Genomic DNA, 22,186 nt, shown 5'->3' with positions numbered 1-22,186 from the left:
CTTATTATTTACCTGCACTGCCACTAAACCTAGCAGAGGAAAACTGATTGGTGAGGGAGGGTGTGGATGCACTTTGAATAGAGATGGTGGGGGTCTTTGATGATGGATATTGCTTTCTTGTGCCAGCGCTCCTTGTAAATATGCTCATTGATGGGGAGGGCTTTTCTTGTGATGGACTGGGCTGAGTTCACTACTTTTTGTAGGCTTCAATGCATTATTATGAAAGAATTTCTTGTTCCAAGTGCCTATTGTTCCATTCAAATCATGTGAGCATGATCAGATTATTATCTGTTATCTGAGAATGATTGTATTGTAGGTTAAAAATCTTTGAATGCTCTAAAAGACGACTGAAACTCAGTCACATAGACATTGTTCATGCCTAGCACTTATCAATGAGGAGATGAGTAGGAGAATGAATATAAGTAAACTGCTTATTCCTTTATCTAGGTGCAGGGCAGGAGAGTGCAATGTTTGTCCACACACGATCCTATGAAGACCTAACTGTGGATGATGAAGTGAAGACATGCCTGGACAGTGTGGACAAGGAAGGCAATGAACAATCGCAAATCGAAGAGATCAGTAAAGATTTTAAACAGCTGAGCACCCAGCTGACTGGTGTGGCGATGGATGTGAACAAGGAGATGAGAGACAGTGATGCAGATGGTGAGGTGCTGTCTGAATGCCCTCTCAGAGAATCGGTGCTGAGTGACAAGGAGGAGGACATCACGGCCGACTCGTGGAAGCAACATCGCAAGCATGTATTTGTCTTCAGTGAGGCTGGGAAGCCAATATATTCTCGTTATGGGACAGAGGAAGCCCTTTCCTCCATGACAGCGGTGATGGTAGCACTTGTGGCTTTTATTGAGGCAAGCAAAAATGTGATCAAGTCCATCCATGCAGGTCTGTTTGATTTCATTTTCTTTTTCTTAGACCATAAGACCACAGAGTCAAAGTTCAAAGTAAATTTATTATTAAAATACATATAGGTCACCATATATAATCCTGAGATTCATTTTCTTGCAGGCATATCATTGAATCCAATAACCGTAATCGAATCAATGAACTAACAGGGTGGACAACTAGTGTGCAAAACACAACAAACTGTGCAAATACCAAAAAAAAAGAAATAACAATAAGCAATAAATATCAAGAACATAAGATGAAGAGTCCTTGAAAGTGTGTCCATACGTTGTGGGAAGATTTCAGTGATGGGGCAAGTGAAGTTGAGTGAATTTATCCCCTCTGGTTCAAGAACCCAAAGATTGAGGGGTAATAACGGTTCCTAAACCTGGTGGTATGGGTTCTGAGGTTCCTGTACTTGCTAACTGTTGACAGTAGTTAGAAGAGAGCAAGTTACAGTTATTAACAGCCAATAGAATCTACGCATTAAAGGCTAATAACACATCAGAATTAGTATGTCAGATAGCTTCTATCCTCTGCTGTGCAAAGGATTACTATGCTCTTCAAAGTTCAAAGTAATTTTTTAATTAAACTACATATATACAACCCCGAGATTAATTTTCTTGCTGGTATTCACGGGCATTTGTAGACCCTGTATGTAAGTGTAATTACGAGGAAAGCATGGCAGTGCCTCTGTTTTCTTAGGAGTTTATGAAGACTCAACATGACATTTAAAACTTTGGCAAACTTCTATAGGTGTGTGGTGGAGAGTATATTGACATGTCACATCATAGCCTGAGATGGAAGCAACACTGCTTTTGAATGAAAAATCCTTCAAAAAGTAGTGTATTCGTTCCAGCCCATCCTCCCCAGCACTGAGCACATCTACAAGGAGCACTGTCACGGGAAGGCAGCATCCGTCGGCAGAGTCGCCACCATCCAAGTCATGCTCACTTCTCACTGCTGCCATCAGGAAGAAGATGCAGGAACCTCAGAACCCACACCACCAGGTTTCAGAATAGTTGCCACCCCTCAACCATCAGGCTCTTGGGGATAACTTCGCTTGCCCCATCACTGAACCTTTCCTACAGCCTATGGACTCACTTTCAAGGACTCTTAATCTCATGTTCTCAATATTTATTGCTTATTTATTTATTGTTACTATATTTTTCTGTTGTATTTGCACAGTTTTTCTTTATCACATTGGTTGTTAGTCAGCTCTGTTGGGTGTGGTCTTTCATTGATTCAATTATGGTCCTTGAATGTACTGAGCATGCCCACAAGAAAACCAGTCTCAGGGTTGTATATAGTGACATATATGTACTTTGATAATAAATTTACTTTGAACTTTAAATAAGCAATAAGTATCGAGAACATGAGATGAAGAGACCTTAGGTTGTGACTCCATTGGTTGTGGGAACAGTTCAGCATTGGGACAAGTGAAGTTGAGTGAGGTTATTCCCTCTGGTTCAAGAGCCTGATAGTTGAGGGGTAATAACTGTTCCTGAACATCGTGGTGTGGGTCCTGAGGCTCCTGTACCTTCTACCTGTTGACAGCAGCAAGAAGACAGCAAGACCTTTCTTGCGTGAGTTGACTGAACCATATCAGTAAGCCATCCTTGCCTGGACATTACCTTAACTTTTGCCTAGCAGTAACTTCCACACAGGTGCATTCATACCCATTCATTTGGATAAGGGGGATAACTGAGGGAATTTGTTGTTAAATTTTATTAATTTGTGGGATATGGCTGTTGCATTTATTATCTGTACTTACGGGTGTGGGGAGCCTCTGATCATTGTTACATCTTTAGCATTTCTTTATTTTAGTTTAGTTATTTTATTTAGAGAATAGCCACTTCGAGCTCTTTGAGCTTCACTCCCCAGCAACCCCTGACAACCCTGATTTAACCATGACCTGATCACAGGGCTATTTATAATGACCAGTTAGTTTACCTGGTATATCATTGGACTATGGAAGGATACTGGAGCACCCAGAGAAAACCAACCCATTCCACGGGGAGGACTTACAAACTCCTTACAGAGGACGCCAGGATTGAACTTCGAACTCCGACACCCCAAGCTATAATAGCGTCATGCTAACAGTTATGCTACCGTGGCAACTACATCAATTGGTTGATTGAATTTAAACTGCTTAGTTGCTATGGTATGCTTTGACCTTGAAAGACAGAAGAGTAAAGTAGTAAGAATATTTTTTTCAAAGTAGAGTCACAGAATTGTGCAAAATTTAAATGGGCCTTTGTCCCATTTGCCTATGGCCTGGATAGAGTGGACATGGAGAGAATGTTTCCTAAAGTGGGCGAGTCTAGGACCAGAGGGTACAGCCTCAGAATAGAGGGACATTCCTTCAGAACAGAGGAGGAATTTATTTCACGCGAGTGAACTGTGGAATTCATTGCCAAGGATAGACATCAAGGCCAGGTCATTGGGTATGTTTAAATCTGAGGTTGATAGATTCTTGATTTGTAAGGACGTTAAAGGATATGTGGAGAAGGCAGAAAAATGAGGTTGAGAGGAATATTAAATTAGACATGTTGGAATGGCAGAGTAAATGTGATTGTCTGAGTGGCTTAATGCTGCTCCTATGTCTTGTGGTCTTATGCTGAACATCATGCTTAAATATAATATCTTGTCTACATTAATTTTATATCTCTGTACACTCTGCTCATTGAAGTATCTACAGAGATGTCATTTGATTTTATTACAATTCCTGCCGCCTCCTGGAATGACCTCCAAAAATGTCAGCAACTCTTCATGTGAAAATTATACAGATATTCTTTACCCCCCCACCCCATCTTAAACTGATACCCCCATGTTTTAGACATTCCTCCAAAGCGAAACGGATATTGTTAACCTGCCCTGACTGTGCCTCAGGTAATTTTATATACTTGTATCATAAGACATAGGAGCAGAATTAGGCCATTCAGCCCATTGAGTTTGCTGTGCTAGTCCATCATGGCTGATCCCGGATCCCACTCAACCCCATACACTGCCTTCTTGCCATGTCCTTCGATGCCCTGATGAAATTTCCATCTTAAGTATACCCACAGTCTTGCACTCTAGCGCAGTTTGTGGAAGGGCATTCCACATGTTCACAACTCTCTGGCTAAAAAACTTCTTCCTTTACCTCTGTTCTAAAAGGTCGCCCCTCAATTTTGAGGCTGTGCCCTCTAGTTTTGGATCCCCTCACTACAGGAAACATCCTCTCCACATTCACCTTACTTAGTCCTTTCAACATTCGGTAGGTTTCAATGAGATCCCTCCGCATTCTTCTAAATTCCAGTGAGTACAGGCCCAAAGTTGCCAGATGCTCCTCATATGTTAACTCCTTCATTCCCAGAATCACCCTTGCGCACCTGCTCTGCACCCTCTCCAATGACAACACATCCTTTCTGAGGTATGCGGCCCAACACTGTTGACAATACTCCAAGTGCAGCTTGACTAGTGTCTTAAAAGGACACTATTATATTCCTTTAAGGAATATAAAAGTGGATAAATCTCTGGGTCCTGACAGGATATTCCCTAGGACCTTGAGAGAGGTTAGTGTAGAAATAGCAGGGGGTCTGACAGAAATATTTCAAATGTCATTAGAAACGGGGATGGTGCCGGAGGATTGGCGTATTGCTCATGTGATTCCATTGTTTAAAAAGGGTTCTAAGAGTAGACTTAGCAATTATAGGCCTGTCAGTTTGACGTCAGTGGTGGGTAAATTAATGGAAAGTATTCTTAGAGATGGTATATATAATTATCTGGATAGACAGGGTCTGATTAGGAACAGTCAGCATGGATTTGTGCGTGGAAGGTCATGTTTGACAAATTTTATTGAATTTTTTGAAGAGGTTACGAGGAAAGTTGATGAGGGTAATGCAGTGGATGTTGTCTATATGGACTTCAGTAAGGCCTTTGACAAGGTTCCGCATGGAAGGTTAGTTAGAAAGGTTCAATCGTTAGGTATTAATATTGAAGTAGTAAAATGGATTCAACAGTGACTGGATGGGAGATGCCAGGGAGTAGTGGTGGATAACTGTTTGTCAGGTTGGAGGCCGGTGACTAGTGGTGTGTCTCAGGGATCTGTACTGGGTCCAATGTTGTTTGTCATATACATTAATGATCTGGATGATGGGGTGGTAAATTGGATTAGTAAGTATGTAGAAGATACTAAGGTAGGTGGTGTTGTGGATAATGACGTAGGTTTTCAAAGTTTGCAGAGAGATTTAGACCAGTTAGAAGAGTGGGCTGAAAGATGGCAGATGGAGTTTAATGCTGATAAATATGAAGTGCTACATTTTGGTAGGAATAATCCAAATAGGACATACATGGTAAATGGTAGGGCATTGAAGAATGCAGTAGAACAGAGTGATCTAGGAATAATGGTGCATAGTTTCCTGAAGGTGGAATCTCATGTGGCTAGGGTGGTGAAGAAAGCTTTTGGTATGTTGGCCTTTATAAATCAGAGCATTGAGTATAGGAGTTGGGATGTAATGTTAAAATTGTACAAGGCATTGGTAAGGCCGAATTTGGAGTATTGTGTACAGTTCTGGTCACCGAATTATAGGAAAGATGTCAACAAAATAGAGAGAGTACAGAGAAGATTTACTAGAATGTTACCTGGGTTTCAGCACCTAAGTTACAGGGAAAGATTGAACAAGTTAGGTCTTTATTCTTTGGAGTGTAGAAGATTGAGGGGGGACTTGATATAGGTATTTAAAATTATGAGGGGGATAGATAGAGTTGACGTGGATAGGCTTTTTCCAATTGAGAGTAGGGGAGATTCAAACAAGAGGACATGAGTTGAAGCAAAAGTTTAAGGGTAACACAAGGGGGAACTTCTTTACTCAGAGAGTGGTAGCTGTGTGGAACGAGCCTCCAGTAGAAGTGGTAGAGGCAGGTTTGGTATTGTCATTTAAAGTAAAATTGGATAGGTATATGGACAGGAAAGGAAGGAGGTTATGGGCTGAGTGCGGGTCAATGGGACTAGTAAGTGCTCGGCACGGAATAGAAGGGCCAAGATGGCCTGTTTTCGTGCTGTAATTGTTATACTGTTATAAAGCCTCAGCATTATCTCCTTGTTTTATATTTAATTCCCCTTGAAATAAATGCCAACATTGCATTTGCCTTCTTTACCACAGACTCAACCAGTAAATAAACCTTTTGGGGTCTTGCACAAGGACTCCTAAGTCCCTCTGCATCTCTCGTGTTTGAACTTTCTCCTATTTAGATAATAATCCACACCAAAATGCATTATTATAAATCTCCCAACATTGTATTCCATCTGCCACTTTTTTCCCATTCTTTCAATTTGTCTAAGTCTTGCTGCAATCACATTGCTTCCTTAGCATTACCTATCCCTCCACCTATCTTCGTATCATCTGCAAACTTTGCCACAAAGCCATCAATTCCATTATCCAAATCACTGATAAACAATTTGAAAAGCAGCAGTCCCAATACTGATCCCTGAGGAACACCACCAGTCACTGGCAGCCAACCAGAAAAGGCCCCTTTATTCCCACTCTTTGTCTCTTGTCTGTCGGCCATTCCTCCTTAAAGTGCCAATATCTTTTCTGTAATGCCATAGGAATGTATCTTTTTAAGCAGCCTCATGAGTGGACCCTTATCAAATGCCTTCTGAAAATCCAAGTAAGTTACATCCACTAACACGAGGAAATCTGCAAATGCTGTAAATTGAAGCAACACACACAAAATGCTGGAGGAACTCAGCAGGTCAGGCAGCGTCTATGAGAAAGAGTACAGTCGACGTTTTGGGCTGAGACCCTTTGGCAGGGCTGGAAAATAAAAGCTGAGGAGTAGATTTGAAAGATGGGAGGAGAGGAGCAAGAAACACAAGGTGAGATTAGTGAAACCTGAGGGGGGAAGGGATGAAGTAAAGAGCTGGGAAGCTGATTAGTGAAGGAGGTACAGGGCTGGAGAAGAGGACAGAAGGCCATGGAAGAAAGAAAAGGGCGGAGGAGCACCAGAGGAAGGTGATGGGCAGGCAAGGAGATAAGATGAGAGAGGCAAAAGGGGATGGGAAATGGTGAAGGGGCGGGGGAACATAACTGGAAGTTCGAGGACTCAATGTTCATGCCATCAGTTTGGAGGGTACCCAGATGGAATATAAGGTGTTGTTCCTCTAACCTAAGTGTGCAGGAGGACGTGGATAGACATATCGGAATGGGAATGGTAAGTTGAATTAAAATGGGTGGCCACTGGTAGATCCCACTTTTTCTGATGGATGGAGCAAAGGTCCCAGTCTACAACAGGTCTCACCGATTTACAGGAGGCCACACCAGGAGCACCAGGTCCAGTATATGACCTCAACAGACTCACAGGTGAAGTGTCTGGTGCTCCTCCCCCTTTTCTTTCTTCCATGGCCTTCTATCCCCCTTCTCCAGGCTTGTATCTCCTTCACCAATCAACTTCCCAGCTCTTTACTTCATCCTTCCCCCTTCACGTTTTTCCCTCCCAACAGTACGCAAAATGGTGTACTTATTGTTGAGGGTCAGCCACAGGGATACTCTCTACTATGTGACGTTCTCCCTTCTCTCTCCTGACGGTCACCCATTTATCCGTCTCCTGTAGCCTTGCGGTGACTACCTCTCTGTAGCTCCTGTCTTATCACCTCTTCACTTTCCCTAACAAGCTGAAGATTATCGAGCTGCAGCTCCAGTTCCCTAACGTGGTCTCTAAGGAGCTGCATCTCGATTCACCTGGCACAAATGTGGCTATTAGGGAGGCTGGGATTTAGGATTTCCTGGAAATCCTATGTCTGACACCCAGAAAAGAACACTGGCCCTGTAGACATACCCCCTTTTCTCTTGAGAGTTAAATAAGAAATACGGAATGAACTTAACTACTTACCTTCCCATGTCATTATATTATCTCAACCTCTTTTGATTCAGGAAAACAGATCTAGCCTACCAATTTCTCTTGATCGCTTGTAGTCTGTATTCCATGATGCCTGTGCGCTCCCAGTCATCCACAAACAGTTTCTGTCATTGTCACTGGGACCATGTAACAACACTCTATACTGAAAGAGCTCTGCATATTTTCAACTACCTTATCAGACCTTCTAATGGAAAGACCTTTATTTATTCATTCTATACTTGACTTTAACTGAAGTGTCTCATTTCCTTATACAACCCTAGGAAGGTTTTTTTTAAAAAGAAAGAGGGGAAAAAATAGCTTTCTGTGTAACAGTGTAGATCAGAACATATAGTGAAATGTTTCATTTGTGTCAATGACCAAAACAGTCCAAGGATGTGCTGAGGGCACCCCACAAGTGTCTGGTCCCAATTTAGGACGTCCGCAGATTACTAACCTAACTCTTCCATGTTTGGAACGTGGGAGGAAACCGGAGGAAGCGCGTGATCATGGAGAATTGCACTAACTCCTTATGGACAGCGGTGGGAATTGAACCCTGATTGTTGGCACTGTAAAACATTGTGCTAACTGCTATGCTATGCTACCGTGCCGTCTCAAGATTTTAGCACTCCTTTTGCAAATAAAGTGCCAAGAGATGGGCATGGACCTTTAACAATGTTTGAGCCTTTCACTGGAGTTGCCTGTGTGTCTCATCTACTTTATAGTATTGGGCAAAGATGGGAAAACCAGAGAGGAAATATCAAGGGGGTGTGAAGTCTTAAGTTTCTGATAGCAGGACTAGCATCACTGTTGGACACATATCAGGAAAGATACAGCTTGTAGAACCACTGTCCCACAGAGTCTGAGACCTGGTTTCAGTCCTAGCAATCGGTGCTGTCTGTGTGGAGTTTGCAGATTCTTCCTGTGACCATGTGGGCTTCCTTCAGGTGCTCTGGCTTCTTCCCAAGTCCCAAAGATACGGAGGACTGGCAGTTCAATTGGCCACTATGAGTTCTCCCTGATGTATAGGTGAGTGTAGAATCTGGGATTGTTGCTGAGAATGTGTGGAGAATATCTTTAAACAAAGGATTAACATAGGATTAGTGTTTTGGGGTGGTTGGCAGTCATTGCAGACTTGGTTGACTCTAGGGTCTCTTTCCGTTCTAGGAGTCAAATCTCTCTATGGCTATTAATTCTTAATTATGGGCAATCAATATACAACAGACATGAAGGTGTGCAGTCTTTTTCTCCATCTGAAATAGTTAAATGATAGCCCTGGATTGATAACTCATCTGCCTTTCTCAGAATGTATTGACTAAATTTGCCCTTTCTTTAACAGAGAATTACATGGTAGTTTTTATCCGCCGAAGTCCTCTGGTCCTCGTGGCAGTCACACACGCCCGCCAGTCAGAGCAGGAAGTGGCCAAAGAACTTCTGTATGTATATTACCAAATTGTTAGTCTCCTAACCTTAACGCAGCTCAATCGAATCTTTGAGCAGAAGAAGAACTACGATCTCCGGCGGCTGCTCTCAGGGTCAGAGAGGATAACAGATAATCTCCTCAATCTAATGGACAAAGACCCTAGCTTCCTAATGGGTGCTGTGCGATGCTTACCACTGACTTCCTCCTTGAGGGATATGATTAGCAGCAGCCTCCAGCAGGCCAAAGACAAAAGTCTCGTCTTTTCCATTCTGGTCGCCCAGAACCAACTGGTATCATTGGTGAGGAAAAAGGACCAGTTTCTACATCCCATTGATCTCCATCTTCTCTTCAACCTCATCAGTGCGTCTACCTCCTTCCGAGATGGAGAGGTCTGGACGCCGATATGTCTACCCAAGTTCAATTCCAATGGTTTCTTTCATGCTCATATCTCTTACCTTGACCAGGCTAGCAGCCTGTGTTTGGTCCTCATCTCCACAGACAGGGAGCACTTTTTCCCCATCTCAAACTGCAAAAGTAAGTTCCTGGAGCGGCTGAAGAAGCGGAATACTTTCCAGATGCTGCTGGAAGAACTGCAGACCCCATCTTACGGCATTTCACAGGTGGGGATTCCAGATCTGAGGCACTTCATCTACAAGTCAAGAAGCTCAGGTTTGTTCACGAGGTAAGAATGTTTGGTGCTTCTGGACCACTGGCTGGGCTGTTCAGGTTACAAAAGATAAAGAATTACTTGAATCCATGCAGCATGTTTTCTGGCTTCAAATGCTTTAGATCCAGGAGTGCTTGTCCAGAGATCCTCGAAAGTTGACCTACAAGTTGTTAGGGTAGATAAGAAGGTCCTCATTAGTTGGGAAATTGAGTTCAAGTCATGAGGTAATGTAACTCTAAACAGTACTTAGAATATTGTGTTTAGTTCTGGTCATCTCATTATAGGAAAGTTGTGGAAGCTTTAGGGAGGGTGCAGAGGAGATTTGTCAGGATGCTGCCTGGATTATGAGGATAAGCTTTGTGGGCTAGGAGATACATGAAGGACATCAAAGAGACTCTTAGATTGTGGACATTGCATTTAAGAGGAGGGCGAACGTTGAAGGGAAATAAACAGGGCAATTTATTTTTTTACACTGAGTTCTAAGTGCCTGGAAGGGGCACCTGGAGTAGTGGTGAAAGCAAATTACGATCGCGGTGTTTAACAGACTTTGAGATAAACACATACAGTACATATATATAGGGACTGAAAGGATACAGATCATGTGCAGGCAGAAGAGAGTTTAATCTGGCATTATGTTCAGTGTAGACATTGTGGGCTGAAGGGCCTGTCCTGTGCTGTACTGTTCTGTACTCTGAGGCAAGGCATACAGGATCCTTTGAATTTCTGCCTGCATTTTTCACCCTCAAACCTTCAGTTCAAAGTAAAATCATGTATGTACATGTCACCATATGCTACCTCGAGATTCATTTTTTGTAGGTATTTACAGGAAAATAAAGGAATATAATAAATTTATGAAAAACTATACATAAACAAAGACTGACAAATAACCAATATGCAAAAGAAAACGAGCTGCAAAAAAAGTAATACTGAGAACATGAGTTGTAAAGAGTCCTTGGAAGTTATTCTACAGGTCATAGAACCAGTTCAGAGTAGTAGTGCTTAAAGTTATTAAGGATCCTGATGGTTGTAGGGTGTAATGGTCTTGAACCTTGTGATGTGAGCCCTAAGGCTTCTATACCTCTTTCCTGATGGTACTGGCGAGAAGAGGGCATGGTTTGGATGGTGGGTTCTTTGATGATGGATGCTGCTTTCTTGTGGCAGCTCTCCACATAAGTATGCTCAATGGTGGGGAGGACTTTGCCTGTGATGGACTGAGCTGTATCCTTTTCCATTCCTGAGCATTGGTACTTGCATACCAGGCTGTCATGCAACCATTTAGGACACTCTCCACTGTTCATTTAAAGAAGTTTGTCAAAGATTTTGGTGACATGCTGAATCTATGCAAATTTCTATGAAAGTAGACATCCTGTTGTCCCATCTTGGTGATGTCACATTAGTGCTGGTCCCAGGATAGTTCTCTGATATGTTAATGTCAAGGAATTTAAAGCTACTGACCCTCTCCACCTTGCTTTCTCTAATGAAGACTGGGTCATGGATATTTCGCTTCTTCCTCCTTAAGTCAATAATCAGCTGTTTAGTTTTGCTGATATTGAATGAGAGGTGGTTGTTGTGCTCAACCAGATTTTCAATCTCCCTTCTTTATGTCGATTCATCACCATCTTTAATTTAGCCAACATCCGTGCTGATGATTTGGAGGGAGATTGAAAACCTGGTTGAGTGGTGCCACAGCAACAACCTTTCACTCAATGTCAGCAAAACCAAAGAGTTGATTAGAGCTTATAAAGCTGTTACCTCATATCTCCAATGAACCAGGTTCAATCCTGCCTTTCGGAGCTGTTTGTGTGGGGATTGCACATTTTACCTGGAAATGTGTGGATGGATAAACTAGGATTTGTATAGAATTAATACTTATGAGTGTTTGATACTTTTCTTATGGACTTGCTGAGCCTTAAGACCTGTTTCTGTGCTGAACCAGCTGAATTTCAATGTCACCTTTCTGGGAGAATAACCTCTGAACAGCATGCAGCTTCTGGTCCTGATATAGTTTTGATATATAAGGTGAAAAAATCCAGAATTGTAAAGAGATTACATGTCAAAATCTGTCCTTGGGTGCTCCACTGATTCAACATCACAATGCAGTTGGAGGACAGATTACAAAACCATACCAGAAGCATTACAAAGCAATTGATGCTGAATTACAGTGGATTCTGGTTAATTGGGCCATCGGTTCATCAGAGTAGCTGCTTATTTGGGAAAACTTAATTGGGACTGGAGATTGTTGCTGAACAGTTTCTATTTAGCATCAGATGCATTCATATCATGTGGCTGTGCTTAAAACAAATTGTTTTTAAGTAGTGAACCTTGTGTGTGTTCATGTTCAAAAAGCAGTAATCTCTGTCACTGATAGTTGGCAAGAAATAATCAGTAAAACAGTTCAGAACTGTTTTGCTCACTGCAGTTTCAAGCATTCATGCTTGGAGATGCCATAAATAGAATTGAAAAGAAAATAATTTATCTACCTCAACAAGTTAGGAACTATGAAGAATTTGCAGGTATCAATAATTATCTTGAATGTTATAGTGAAAATGAGGAATTGGAGGGTGCCATCATCAAAACCAGGTGTCTGCATTGACTTTGTTTGTTTAGTCAATCAAAAGAACATGGTGGCATACACTGGTTGATTCTTCCATTGGTAAATATTAGGAACTAATACAACGTATTATAGTACTGTAGTAGTATTGGTTGCTTTCTAATGTGTTCTATATTTCATTTAAATACATAATTTGAATAATTTGTAAATAGTAGTTTGTTCTTTTTATATCTATTAACTATTTCCATGAAGCTTTGGCTAATTGGAGCAGCCGCTTAATTGGACCAAAATGTACTGGTCTCAATTGTATCCCAGTGAAATGGAATCCTCTGCACATGTTTGGTGGAATTACTTTGGCACAGATGGAAGCCATTCTGCCCTTTAACGAGCAGTCTTTTCCATGCTCTCCCCTTGCAGCCTGCAAATAATTCTCATGTATCTATGCAACTCCCTCTTTAGAATACTGACTGACCTGTCTCCATCACTCCTCCCTGCCTTGCATTTTAATCAACACATACAAAATGCTGGAGAAATCCAGCAATTGTGGCAGCTTCTGTGGAGGGGAATAAACTGTTGATGTTCTAGGCTGACACCCTTCCTCAAGTGTTCTTGAATTTTAAAACTATGTTCCCTTGTCCCTTGTGAGGAAAACATCCTCTTTTAAGGCAGCAACTATTTTGTACACCAATTGAATCTCACTTCTACTATACAAATACAAAACAGTATAAATACTAGAATTTTAAAATTTTAAAAGTACAGCCCTTTTGGCCCAGTGCTACCCAATTACACCCATGTGACCAATTGACCTATTAACCCATACGTCTTGGAATGTGGGGGAAACTGAAGCAACCAGGGGAAACCCACGCAGTCACATGGAGAACGTACAAACTCCTTCCAGACAGTGACAGGAATTCAGCGTGGGTCACTGACACCATGCTAACGGCTACCATACCCCCCCCCCCCCCCCCACTTCAGATGGAAAATCTGAAATAAAAGCAGTGTAGGTGAAAAATACTGAGCAATTTATCAACTTGAAACAGTATAGTCTGTCTTTATCCTCTACAGATGCTGGGTGTTTCTGGCATTTTCCAAACCCATTCTTAACTCTTTTTACTTCAAAGTCAAAGTCAAGTTTAATGTCACAAGTGCATCTATGCGCGGGTGCAATGAAAAGCTTTCTAGCAGCAGGATTGCAGGCACATAGCATCATATTGGCAGTTTTCACGAGGGAAACCTAAGTTAAACATAAATTATACATAGTTCTTACAAGAATAAACACAATTACAACAAAAAGTCCATTTTAATATAAACAACACACAAAATGCTGGAGGAACTCAGCAGGCTAGGCAGAATCTATGGAAAAAAGTAAAGTTGCCATTTCGGGCTGAGAACATTGACTGTACTTTTTTCCATAGATGCTGCCTGGCCTGCTGAGTTCCTCCGGTGTTTTGTGTGTGTTGCTTGGATTTCCAGCTTCTGTAGAGTTTCTTTTGTTTGCATTTTAATATAAAGTGATCTAGTGGTTATCGTGTTACTGAACCCCTGCAGCCATTCTATGTAATGAAGAAGAGGAGAAAATCTTACAAAGATTAAGCAACCATTCCACGTTAATGCACAATGCACAGAATGGTCCAATGAAGACATTTTACTGAAATTTGCCAGGTGGTTACTTGAAAGAATTTTTCTGCAACTCCACACAAAGCAAAAGAAGCACTTGATCTTAAATTGTTTTGACAATTTTCCGTTCAGTATGAAGTGTCTTGTTTTCTCTTGTAGCCCTGCAGTAGAAGCTCCATACACAAGTGTGCAGCAGCGGGAGAGACTCCTGGAGCTGTATCAGTATCTGTACAGCCGCATTCACAATTCTGCAAGGCCTCTGAAGTACATCTATTATGCAGGAGAACGGGAGAACCTTCTGGCATGGGTAAGGAATGAGGCTGGGATGCTCCAGGTCAGTACAGAAGTGAGCTACTTGTGAAGTATCAGTGCTCCTCAAGTCTCCTTCCCATCTTGAATAAAACTACCCTTCTCTCACCATAGTCATAGTGCACTACAGCACAGAAACAGGCCTTTTAGCCCATCTAGTCTGTGCCAGCCTATTCCTCTGCCTGGTCTCATCTACCTGCACCCGGATCATAGTGCCCCTTACCCCTTTCATGCATGTACCTATCAAAGTGGTACAATTAAACTCACATCACCCACTTCTGCTGGGTGTTCTAATTTGTTCTAATTTATGTTCTAATTTGAATTAGAACATAAAGCAGTATATCAAAGTACAGGCCTGTAGACCACCACATTGTGCTGATCCTCTAAGGGCAATCTAATCCTTCACTTCTTCCATTTTTTAGTTCATCCAAGTGTCTATCTAAGAGTCCTAAATGTCCTTAATGTATTTGGCTCTAACACCACCCTTGGTAGTGCATCCCATGCACTCACCACGCTCCGTGTAAAATCTGCATCTGACAAACTCCTTGAACTTTCCTCCAAGCACCTTAGAGTTATGCTCCCCTACATTAGCCATGTTCCACTTGATACCTGTTGGAATCTTCTGATTTTTGCTAGATGACTTAACTGTACAGTGACCTAAATAGTAATTAAATAAAAGGCTTGGCCTTGGATGAAATGGTTGTTACAGGGGATATTCAATAGGATATCAGTGCTGTCTGATCCAGGTTAGAGACCAGTGAATGGAAGGCCAGATCTGTTAATTGTTCTCATATACAGTGAGGACAATATGAGTGAGGTTGATGTTCTGGGACATGTTGATATTAAGGGAGAGGAGGTGTTGGAGTTGTTAAAAGACATTAGGACGGATAAGTCCCCGGGGCCTGATGGAATATTCCCCAGGCTGCACCACGAGGCAAGGGAAGAGATTGCTGAGCCTCTGGCTAGGATCTTTTTGTCCTCGTTGTCCATGGGAATGGTACCGGAAGATTGGAGGGAGGCGAATGTTGTCCTCTTGTTCAAAAAAGATAGTAGGGATAGTCTGGGTAATTATAGACCAGTGAGCCTTACGTCTGTGGTGGGAAAGCTGTTGGAAAAGATTCTTAGAGATAGGCTCTATGGGCATTTAGAGAATCATGGTCTGATTAGGGACAGTCAGCATGGCTTTGTGAAGGGCAGATCGTGTCTAACAAGCCTGATAGAGTTCTTTGAGGAGGTTACCAGGCATATAGATGAGGGTAGTGCAGTGGATTTTAGTAAGGCAGTTGATAAGGTTCCACATAGTAGGCTTATTCAGAAAGTCAGAAGGCATGGGATCCAGGGAAGTTTGGCCAGGTGGATTCAGAATTGGCTTGCCTGCAGAAGGCAGAGGGTTGTGGTGGAGGGAGTACATTCAGATTGGAGGGTTGTGACTAGTGGTGTCCCACAAGGATCTGTTCTGGGACCTCTACTTATTGTAATTTTTATTAACAACCTGGATGTGGGGTTAGAAGGCTGGGTTGGCAAGTTTGTAGACGACACAAAGGTTGGTGGTGTTGTAGATAGTGTAGAGGATTGTCGAAGATTGCAGAGAGACATTGATAGGATGCAGAAGTGGGCTGAGAAGTGGCAGATGGAGTTCAACCTGGAGAAATGTGAGGTGGTACACTTTGGAAGGACAAACTCCAAGGCAGAGTATAAAGTAAATGGCAGGATACTTGGTAGTGTGGAGGAGCAGAGGGATCTGGGGGTACAAGTCCACAGATCCCTGAAAGTTGCCTCACAGGTAGATAGGGTAGTTAAGAAAGCTTATGAGGTGTTAGCTTTCATAAGTCAAGGAATAGAGTTTAAGAGTCGTGAGGTAATGATGCAGCTCTATAAAACTCCAGTTAGGCCACACTTGGAGTACTGTGTCCAGTTCTGGTTGCCTCACTATAGGAAGGATGTTAAAGCATTGGAAAGGGTACAGAGGAGATTTACCAGGATGCTGCCTGGTTTAGAGAGTATTCATTATGATCAGAAATTAAGGGAGCTAGGGCTTTACTCTTCGGAGAGAAGGAGGATGAGAGGAGACATGATAGAGGTATACAAGATATTAAGAGGAATAGATAGAGTGACTCTTCCCCAGGGCACCACTGCTCAGTACAAGAGGACATGGCTTTAAGGTAAGGGGAGGGAAGTTCAAGGGGGATATTAGAGGAAGGTTTTTCACTCAGAGAGTGGTTGGTGTGTGGAATGCACTGCCTGAGTCAGTGGTGGAGGCAGATACACTAGTGAAGTTTAAGAGACTACTAGACAGGTATATGGAGGAATTTAAGGTGGTGGGTTATATGGGAGGCAGATTTTAAGGGTCGGCACAACATTGTGGGCTGAAGGACCTGTACTGTGCTGTACTATATATGTTCTATATTTCCAGATCTCTGGCATTACCAACACCATTTTTTTTAGGATCTAGCATCATCAGGCCATATCGGAGACTTAACAGCATTTCCATCAACAGTACAGCAATTTTTGTTTCATTTCTTCCACAAACAGATTTAAGACTCTATGACCACAAGACATGCAAGCCGAATTAGGCCATTCAGCCCATCAAGTCTGCTTCGTCATTCCATCTTGGCCGATTTATTGTTCTTCTCAACCCCATTCTCCTGCTTTCTCCCATAATCTTTGACGTCCTTACTAATGAAGAACCTGTCAACCTCTACTTTAAATATACTTAACGATTTGGCTTCCACAACTATCTGTGGCAAATAATTCCACAGATTCACTACCCTCTGACTACAGAAATAGTTCTTCATCTCTTTTGGTGTGGGTTCAATTTCAACATTTAAGAGAAATTTGGGTAAGTTATGGATGGGAGAGGTATGGGTGGCTATCGTCCAGGTGCAGGTCAATGAAACTAGGCAATGCAAAATTTCAGCATGGCCAAAGGGCCTGGTTCCGTATTGTAGTGCTCTAAGACTCCACTGCGATCTGAGCTTGTTTTGTCAAAGAGTTAGGCAGAGGCTTTCCACTCCCTTCAAAATAAACTGCACGTTGATCTGGAAAGCTCAGTGTCACCTTTCAAATGTATGTGAAAAGATTTCAGTTAAAGAGCTCAAAGTTGAGTTTATTTTGTCAGATGCACGAGTCCATGAATATAAAGATGCAACGAAAAACCTACTTGCAGCATAATCACAAACATAACGTTTACAAGAAAAACATTAATTAAGCACCAAGTAAGCAATCTTTACAAGAAAAAAGATTATTACAACAAAAGGAAAAAGTCCATTGTAATGCAAGGTGATCACAGTGTTGCTATACAGAGATAGAGATTAGGGTTGTGCAGATTGGTCTAAGAACCAATTAGTTAAAGGGAAGTAGCTATTCTGGAACCTAATGGTGTGGGACCTGAGGCTTCTGCACCTCCGGCCCAATGGAGAAGATGACGGGCCTTTATATGGTATGTTCAGAAACTCCAGGCATATGGAACCTTGGCTCAATAGAACTAGAAATAATAAAATGGGCAAACATTCTATTTGTTTATTTCCTCCCAACCTGTGTTTTACTCACTGTACAGGTCACCAATGGATTTGAACTCTACATGTGTTTTACCCCAATGGGAACCAAAGCAGCGGCAGTAAATGCTATTACCAAACTGATGAAGTGGATCAGGAAGGAAGAAGACAAGCTTTTCATTCTGAACCCAGTAACCTATTGACATAGCCCTTGACAGTCTCCTTCATTACCTCCAGAGAAGACAAAGATGGACTAACCACTGAGATTGTGTGGCAAGTAATTGAAGCTTGCAGATCATCAAGATGGTCATAACATCTAGAGTGAGAAACGTCATGCTGACCAGTTGTAGAAACACTATTTCCATTTTAAAAAACTTTGCACCAACATATTTGATTGCTCCTTCACATGTCACAAGTCTATGTCTTATGCAGTGTTGAATTCTGGAGGTATATATGTATTATAGGAGCTATAAATAAACTTATAGGATCCAATGCACTGAGTGAAAATTGTCACTGTTCAGTTAAGTGAGGCGTTCCTGAGAGTGCTCCTCACCAATCATGAAATATCTTGCAGCGAAGGTTAATTATTATCGTGAATGGGAGTCCCCAATCGAGTCCCCAATTATTTTTTTAACAAAATGTACAAAATATTGTTTATGCATTAAGCATGACCTTTCTTGCCTCTGACTAGAAGGGTGTGGGTTCAACTCCTTTAGAGTCCTGAGCACAAAACTCAAGGCTGATACACCAATTGAGCACCAAGGCAATGATCTGACCTCTCAGATGTTGAAGATCTCAAGGTCCGTGAGCGGAGTGTGAAAGTTGTGCCCAGTTTATCCCACATTCATTATGGCAGAAGGCCAGAATCAGGATTCTAGGGAAAACGCATGTAGATGGAACTGAGTCCTTGGCCAGATTAGCCATCATCTTATTGAATGGTGCAACAGGCTAGTGGGCCACATGGCTGACCCATGCCCTTCTGTTCTTATGACTAATGATCTATTCAGATTGATGTTCATGTTGACTGCTATGTTTCCTACAGCCCTCGGTAGCATAGCAGCTAGCATGATGCTATTACAGCTCAGGGCATTGGAGTTCGGAGTTCAATTCTGGCATCCTCTATAAGCAAGTCAGTACGTTCCTTCCCATTTGTGTGTGTATTTTCCTCTGGTGCTGCAGTTTCCTCCCACAGTCAAAATATTTACCAATTGATAGGTTAATTGGTTGTTGTAAATTGTCCAGTGATTAGGCTAGGGTTAAATCAGTGGGTTGCTGGGCAGTACAGCTTAGTGAGCTGGAAGAGCCTATTCCACACTGTATCTCTAAATAAACAAAAAATAAATAAATTAGCAGTGACGACTTGTAATAGTATTTCAAAGCATTTTGTGGAGTCCATGGATTGTCACATATGCTGTTGAGAGTGCATCTTTCTTTCTTGGAGAAGAGGTGATGTAATCTGGCATGAATTTTGGAATCCTTTTGATCCACAATCTTCACAGGTTACTGGAGAGACGAAGCTCTGGTGTATGACATTGTTTCCAGGCTGTTGCCCACGTCTAAGTCAAATTTGCAAACAATAAAATGAGATGGCTGCTGGATTCTAACTGAGAAATCAGGAACTGGGGTAGGCCATTCAGACCTGTAAACCTGTGCTGTCCAAATGCTGGGGTTTGAACTTTAAGAGAAGGGTCTTCGTGTGAAGATTCATTTGATAGTCAAGTTGTGGGTTATGCTGACGGGTCATCCCTTGGGAATGGATAGATTTCAATTTTATAGACATCTGTAAGTCAAATTTGTGCTTAAGTGCACAAAACTTTCAGTATCATACTCTTCAGTACTACAATAAGTAACATCTAAAGCACATAAGTCTGGTAAGGAAGAGCAGTTACCAACAGTGAAGAGTGAGAGAAAGAATTAATGCTGCTACAATCACATACATGTATATCGGAGTTTTAAATTTAACAATTTTATGGGAGTTTATTCATATGTTAAGCATATGTAACCTGGGAACAGGAACCTGGGGTAGACAGTCCATCGATGTTCTGGTAGCTAATAAATAGATCACTGAAATGAATGGAGTGCCCCAGTTTGAATTAATCTGAACTGGGTTTGTGAATGTTTCAAGGCACCATGGTAGCGTAGTGGTTAGCGTGACGCTATTAGAGCTCAGGGTGTCAGAGTTCAGTCGCAGCGTTTGTACATTCTCCCTATGAACCGCGTGGGTTTCCGGTCTGAGTGCTCCAGTTTCCTCCCATATTCAAAAGTTAGTAGGTTAATTGGTTATTGTAAATTGTCCTGTGATTAGGCTAGGGTTAAATCGGTGGGTAGCTGGGCTTGTTCCACACTGTATCTCTAAATGAATGAATGAATAAATAAATATTCCCACCTTTAATCTGTACAATAAATTACTTGGGTAATGTGTCCTAAGCCCGACTGTTTTCCATTCCCATAACTCCATTAACATGGTAGTGTTCTGAGGCACTGACTGGAAGGTTGCCAAGGTTTGACAGGTGAGGAACAAGGGAAGCCTTGTCTGAAGAAGTCGATTTTAAGAAACACCTTAAAGTAAGTGAGGGAAGTGGGCAGGGTTAGGGAGGGAACTACAGAATTACTTTGCCTGCTGCCCATAGTAATGCTTTTAAAACAGTCCTTTGTAAAAGATCAGAAGTTAAAAGCAGATGTCGTACTAGAGGTGTAGTAGTAAGTTTGGAAGATATCTTGTCCAATGCTGTTTCTACTGAAGGCCAGGATTGCATTTAGTTTTGTACTACAGCTGCTGAAGATGGGCCAATGGCGACTCTTCTCCCCCTTTGCTTTTCCTGACGTAATTCCTACAAGCTGTTTCCAATTGGTCCTCTCCACCCCATGGAAGCATGTCTGGTTTACTTAGGCACAATATAAAAGCTCGTCAAAGGTCGTGAGTGCAATGTAAGTTTTATAAAGTAATTTTTTGCGCTGAACTGAATGGTTACAGGCATTGGGCTCCTGGACCAGCTGCAGTACTGACTGACTCCGTGTCTGTAGACTCACTTTTAGGGTCTCTGCAGTTCATGTTCTGTGTGTAACTTACTTAGTTTTTTATTCTTTGCAATATTTGTTTTTTTTCACAGTTTGGGTGTTTGACAGACCTTGTTTTGTGGTGATTTTTTTCTCGTGGATTCTATTGTGTTTCTTTGTTTTGTGGCTGCCTGAAGAAAGTGAATCTTAAGATTGTATATAGTATATTTTGATAATGAATGTACTTTATATGGAAGCAGGGAATGTGGACATTTAGGTAGCCTGATTAGAAACTACGGTTGATCTACATTTAGAATATGCACGGATAATGCATGTGAGAGATTAGGGGAGAAAAAAACACATAGAAAAGGAAAGAAAGAAAGTGTGTGCAAGGAGAGAGGGAGTGCTGAGGTCACAGCATCATGGGATTCAAGGCCACTTCCACACATTCTCCCCCTTAGGTCTATTTTTTCCCCTTCAAGGATTTAATGCAGTTCCTTTTTGAATGCACTTCCATGATCTACCAGCTCAGTAGTGCATTGGAAACTCTAACCATTTGCATTGTAAAAAGTTATTCATCTGGCCACTGTTCTCCCTGCAGTCTAATCATTAGGGATGAGGTGAGGAATTAATTTTCCTTTCCAGAGAGAATTTGAACAGTCATAGTCATAAAGCACAGAAAAATACCCTTCAACCCGTCACGCGTATGATGACTGTCATGTGTCTGTACTCATCCCATTAACGAGCACTTGGTTCATAACCTTTTATGTCTTGATGTTTCAAATGTTAGTCCAGAACACGAGATTCTGCAGATCAGCAGCTCATAAAGCATCTATGGGAGTTAATAAACAGTTGATGTTTTGTGCTGAGACCCTTCATTGGGAAGGGGAAAGTCTCCAGAATAAGAAGGCTTGTGGTGGGGGGGTGGGGGGGAGGAGGAAAGGAGATCAAGCTGGAAGGTGTTAGCAGAAACCAGATGGGTGGGACATTTAAAGGATTGCAGAAGCAGGAATCTGATAGGAGAGGAGAGTAGACTGTGTGTGAAAGGGAAGGAGGTGATAGGCAAGGGAGGTGGAGGGGAAGAGGTATGAGGCCAGAGTGGGAAATAGAAGACAAGAAACACGAGGAAACCTGCAGATGCTGCAAATTCAAGCAACGCACACAAAATGCTGGTGGAACGCAGCAGGCCAGGTAGCATCTATAGGAAGAAGAACAGTCGACGTTTCAGGCCTAGACCCTTCATCAGGACTCTGAGTGTGTGTTGCTTAACAAATAATAAGGTTCATTTATGATACAAATTAAAAAGTAAACAGAATAACATTACTGATGTTTCATACGTGATGAGACCT

At 41.9% G+C, this 22,186-nt stretch overlaps 1 protein-coding gene across 2 annotated transcripts in view; it reads left to right on the top strand.

The window, feature by feature from the left end:
* The window catches only part of mon1a (MON1 secretory trafficking family member A), a 51,129-nt gene extending 32,797 nt beyond the window's left edge, over positions 1–18,332 (top strand). For both annotated transcript variants that reach the window (XM_073072658.1, XM_073072660.1), the window contains exons 3-6: positions 448–900; positions 9,119–9,884; positions 14,197–14,344; positions 17,903–18,332. In XM_073072658.1, coding sequence (XP_072928759.1) covers positions 448–900; positions 9,119–9,884; positions 14,197–14,344; positions 17,903–18,043 — 1,508 coding nt within the window. In that variant the 3' untranslated portion in view covers positions 18,044–18,332. The remainder of the gene's footprint in view (positions 1–447; positions 901–9,118; positions 9,885–14,196; positions 14,345–17,902) is intronic.
* Positions 18,333–22,186: the final 3,854 nt, after the last annotated feature.

The sequence above is a fragment of the Hemitrygon akajei genome, chromosome 19 (assembly GCF_048418815.1).
Source record: "Hemitrygon akajei chromosome 19, sHemAka1.3, whole genome shotgun sequence".
Lineage (NCBI taxonomy): Eukaryota > Metazoa > Chordata > Chondrichthyes > Myliobatiformes > Dasyatidae > Hemitrygon > Hemitrygon akajei.
The sequence above is the reverse complement of the archived record's forward strand: the minus strand, read 5'-3'. Positions and strand labels throughout refer to the sequence as shown.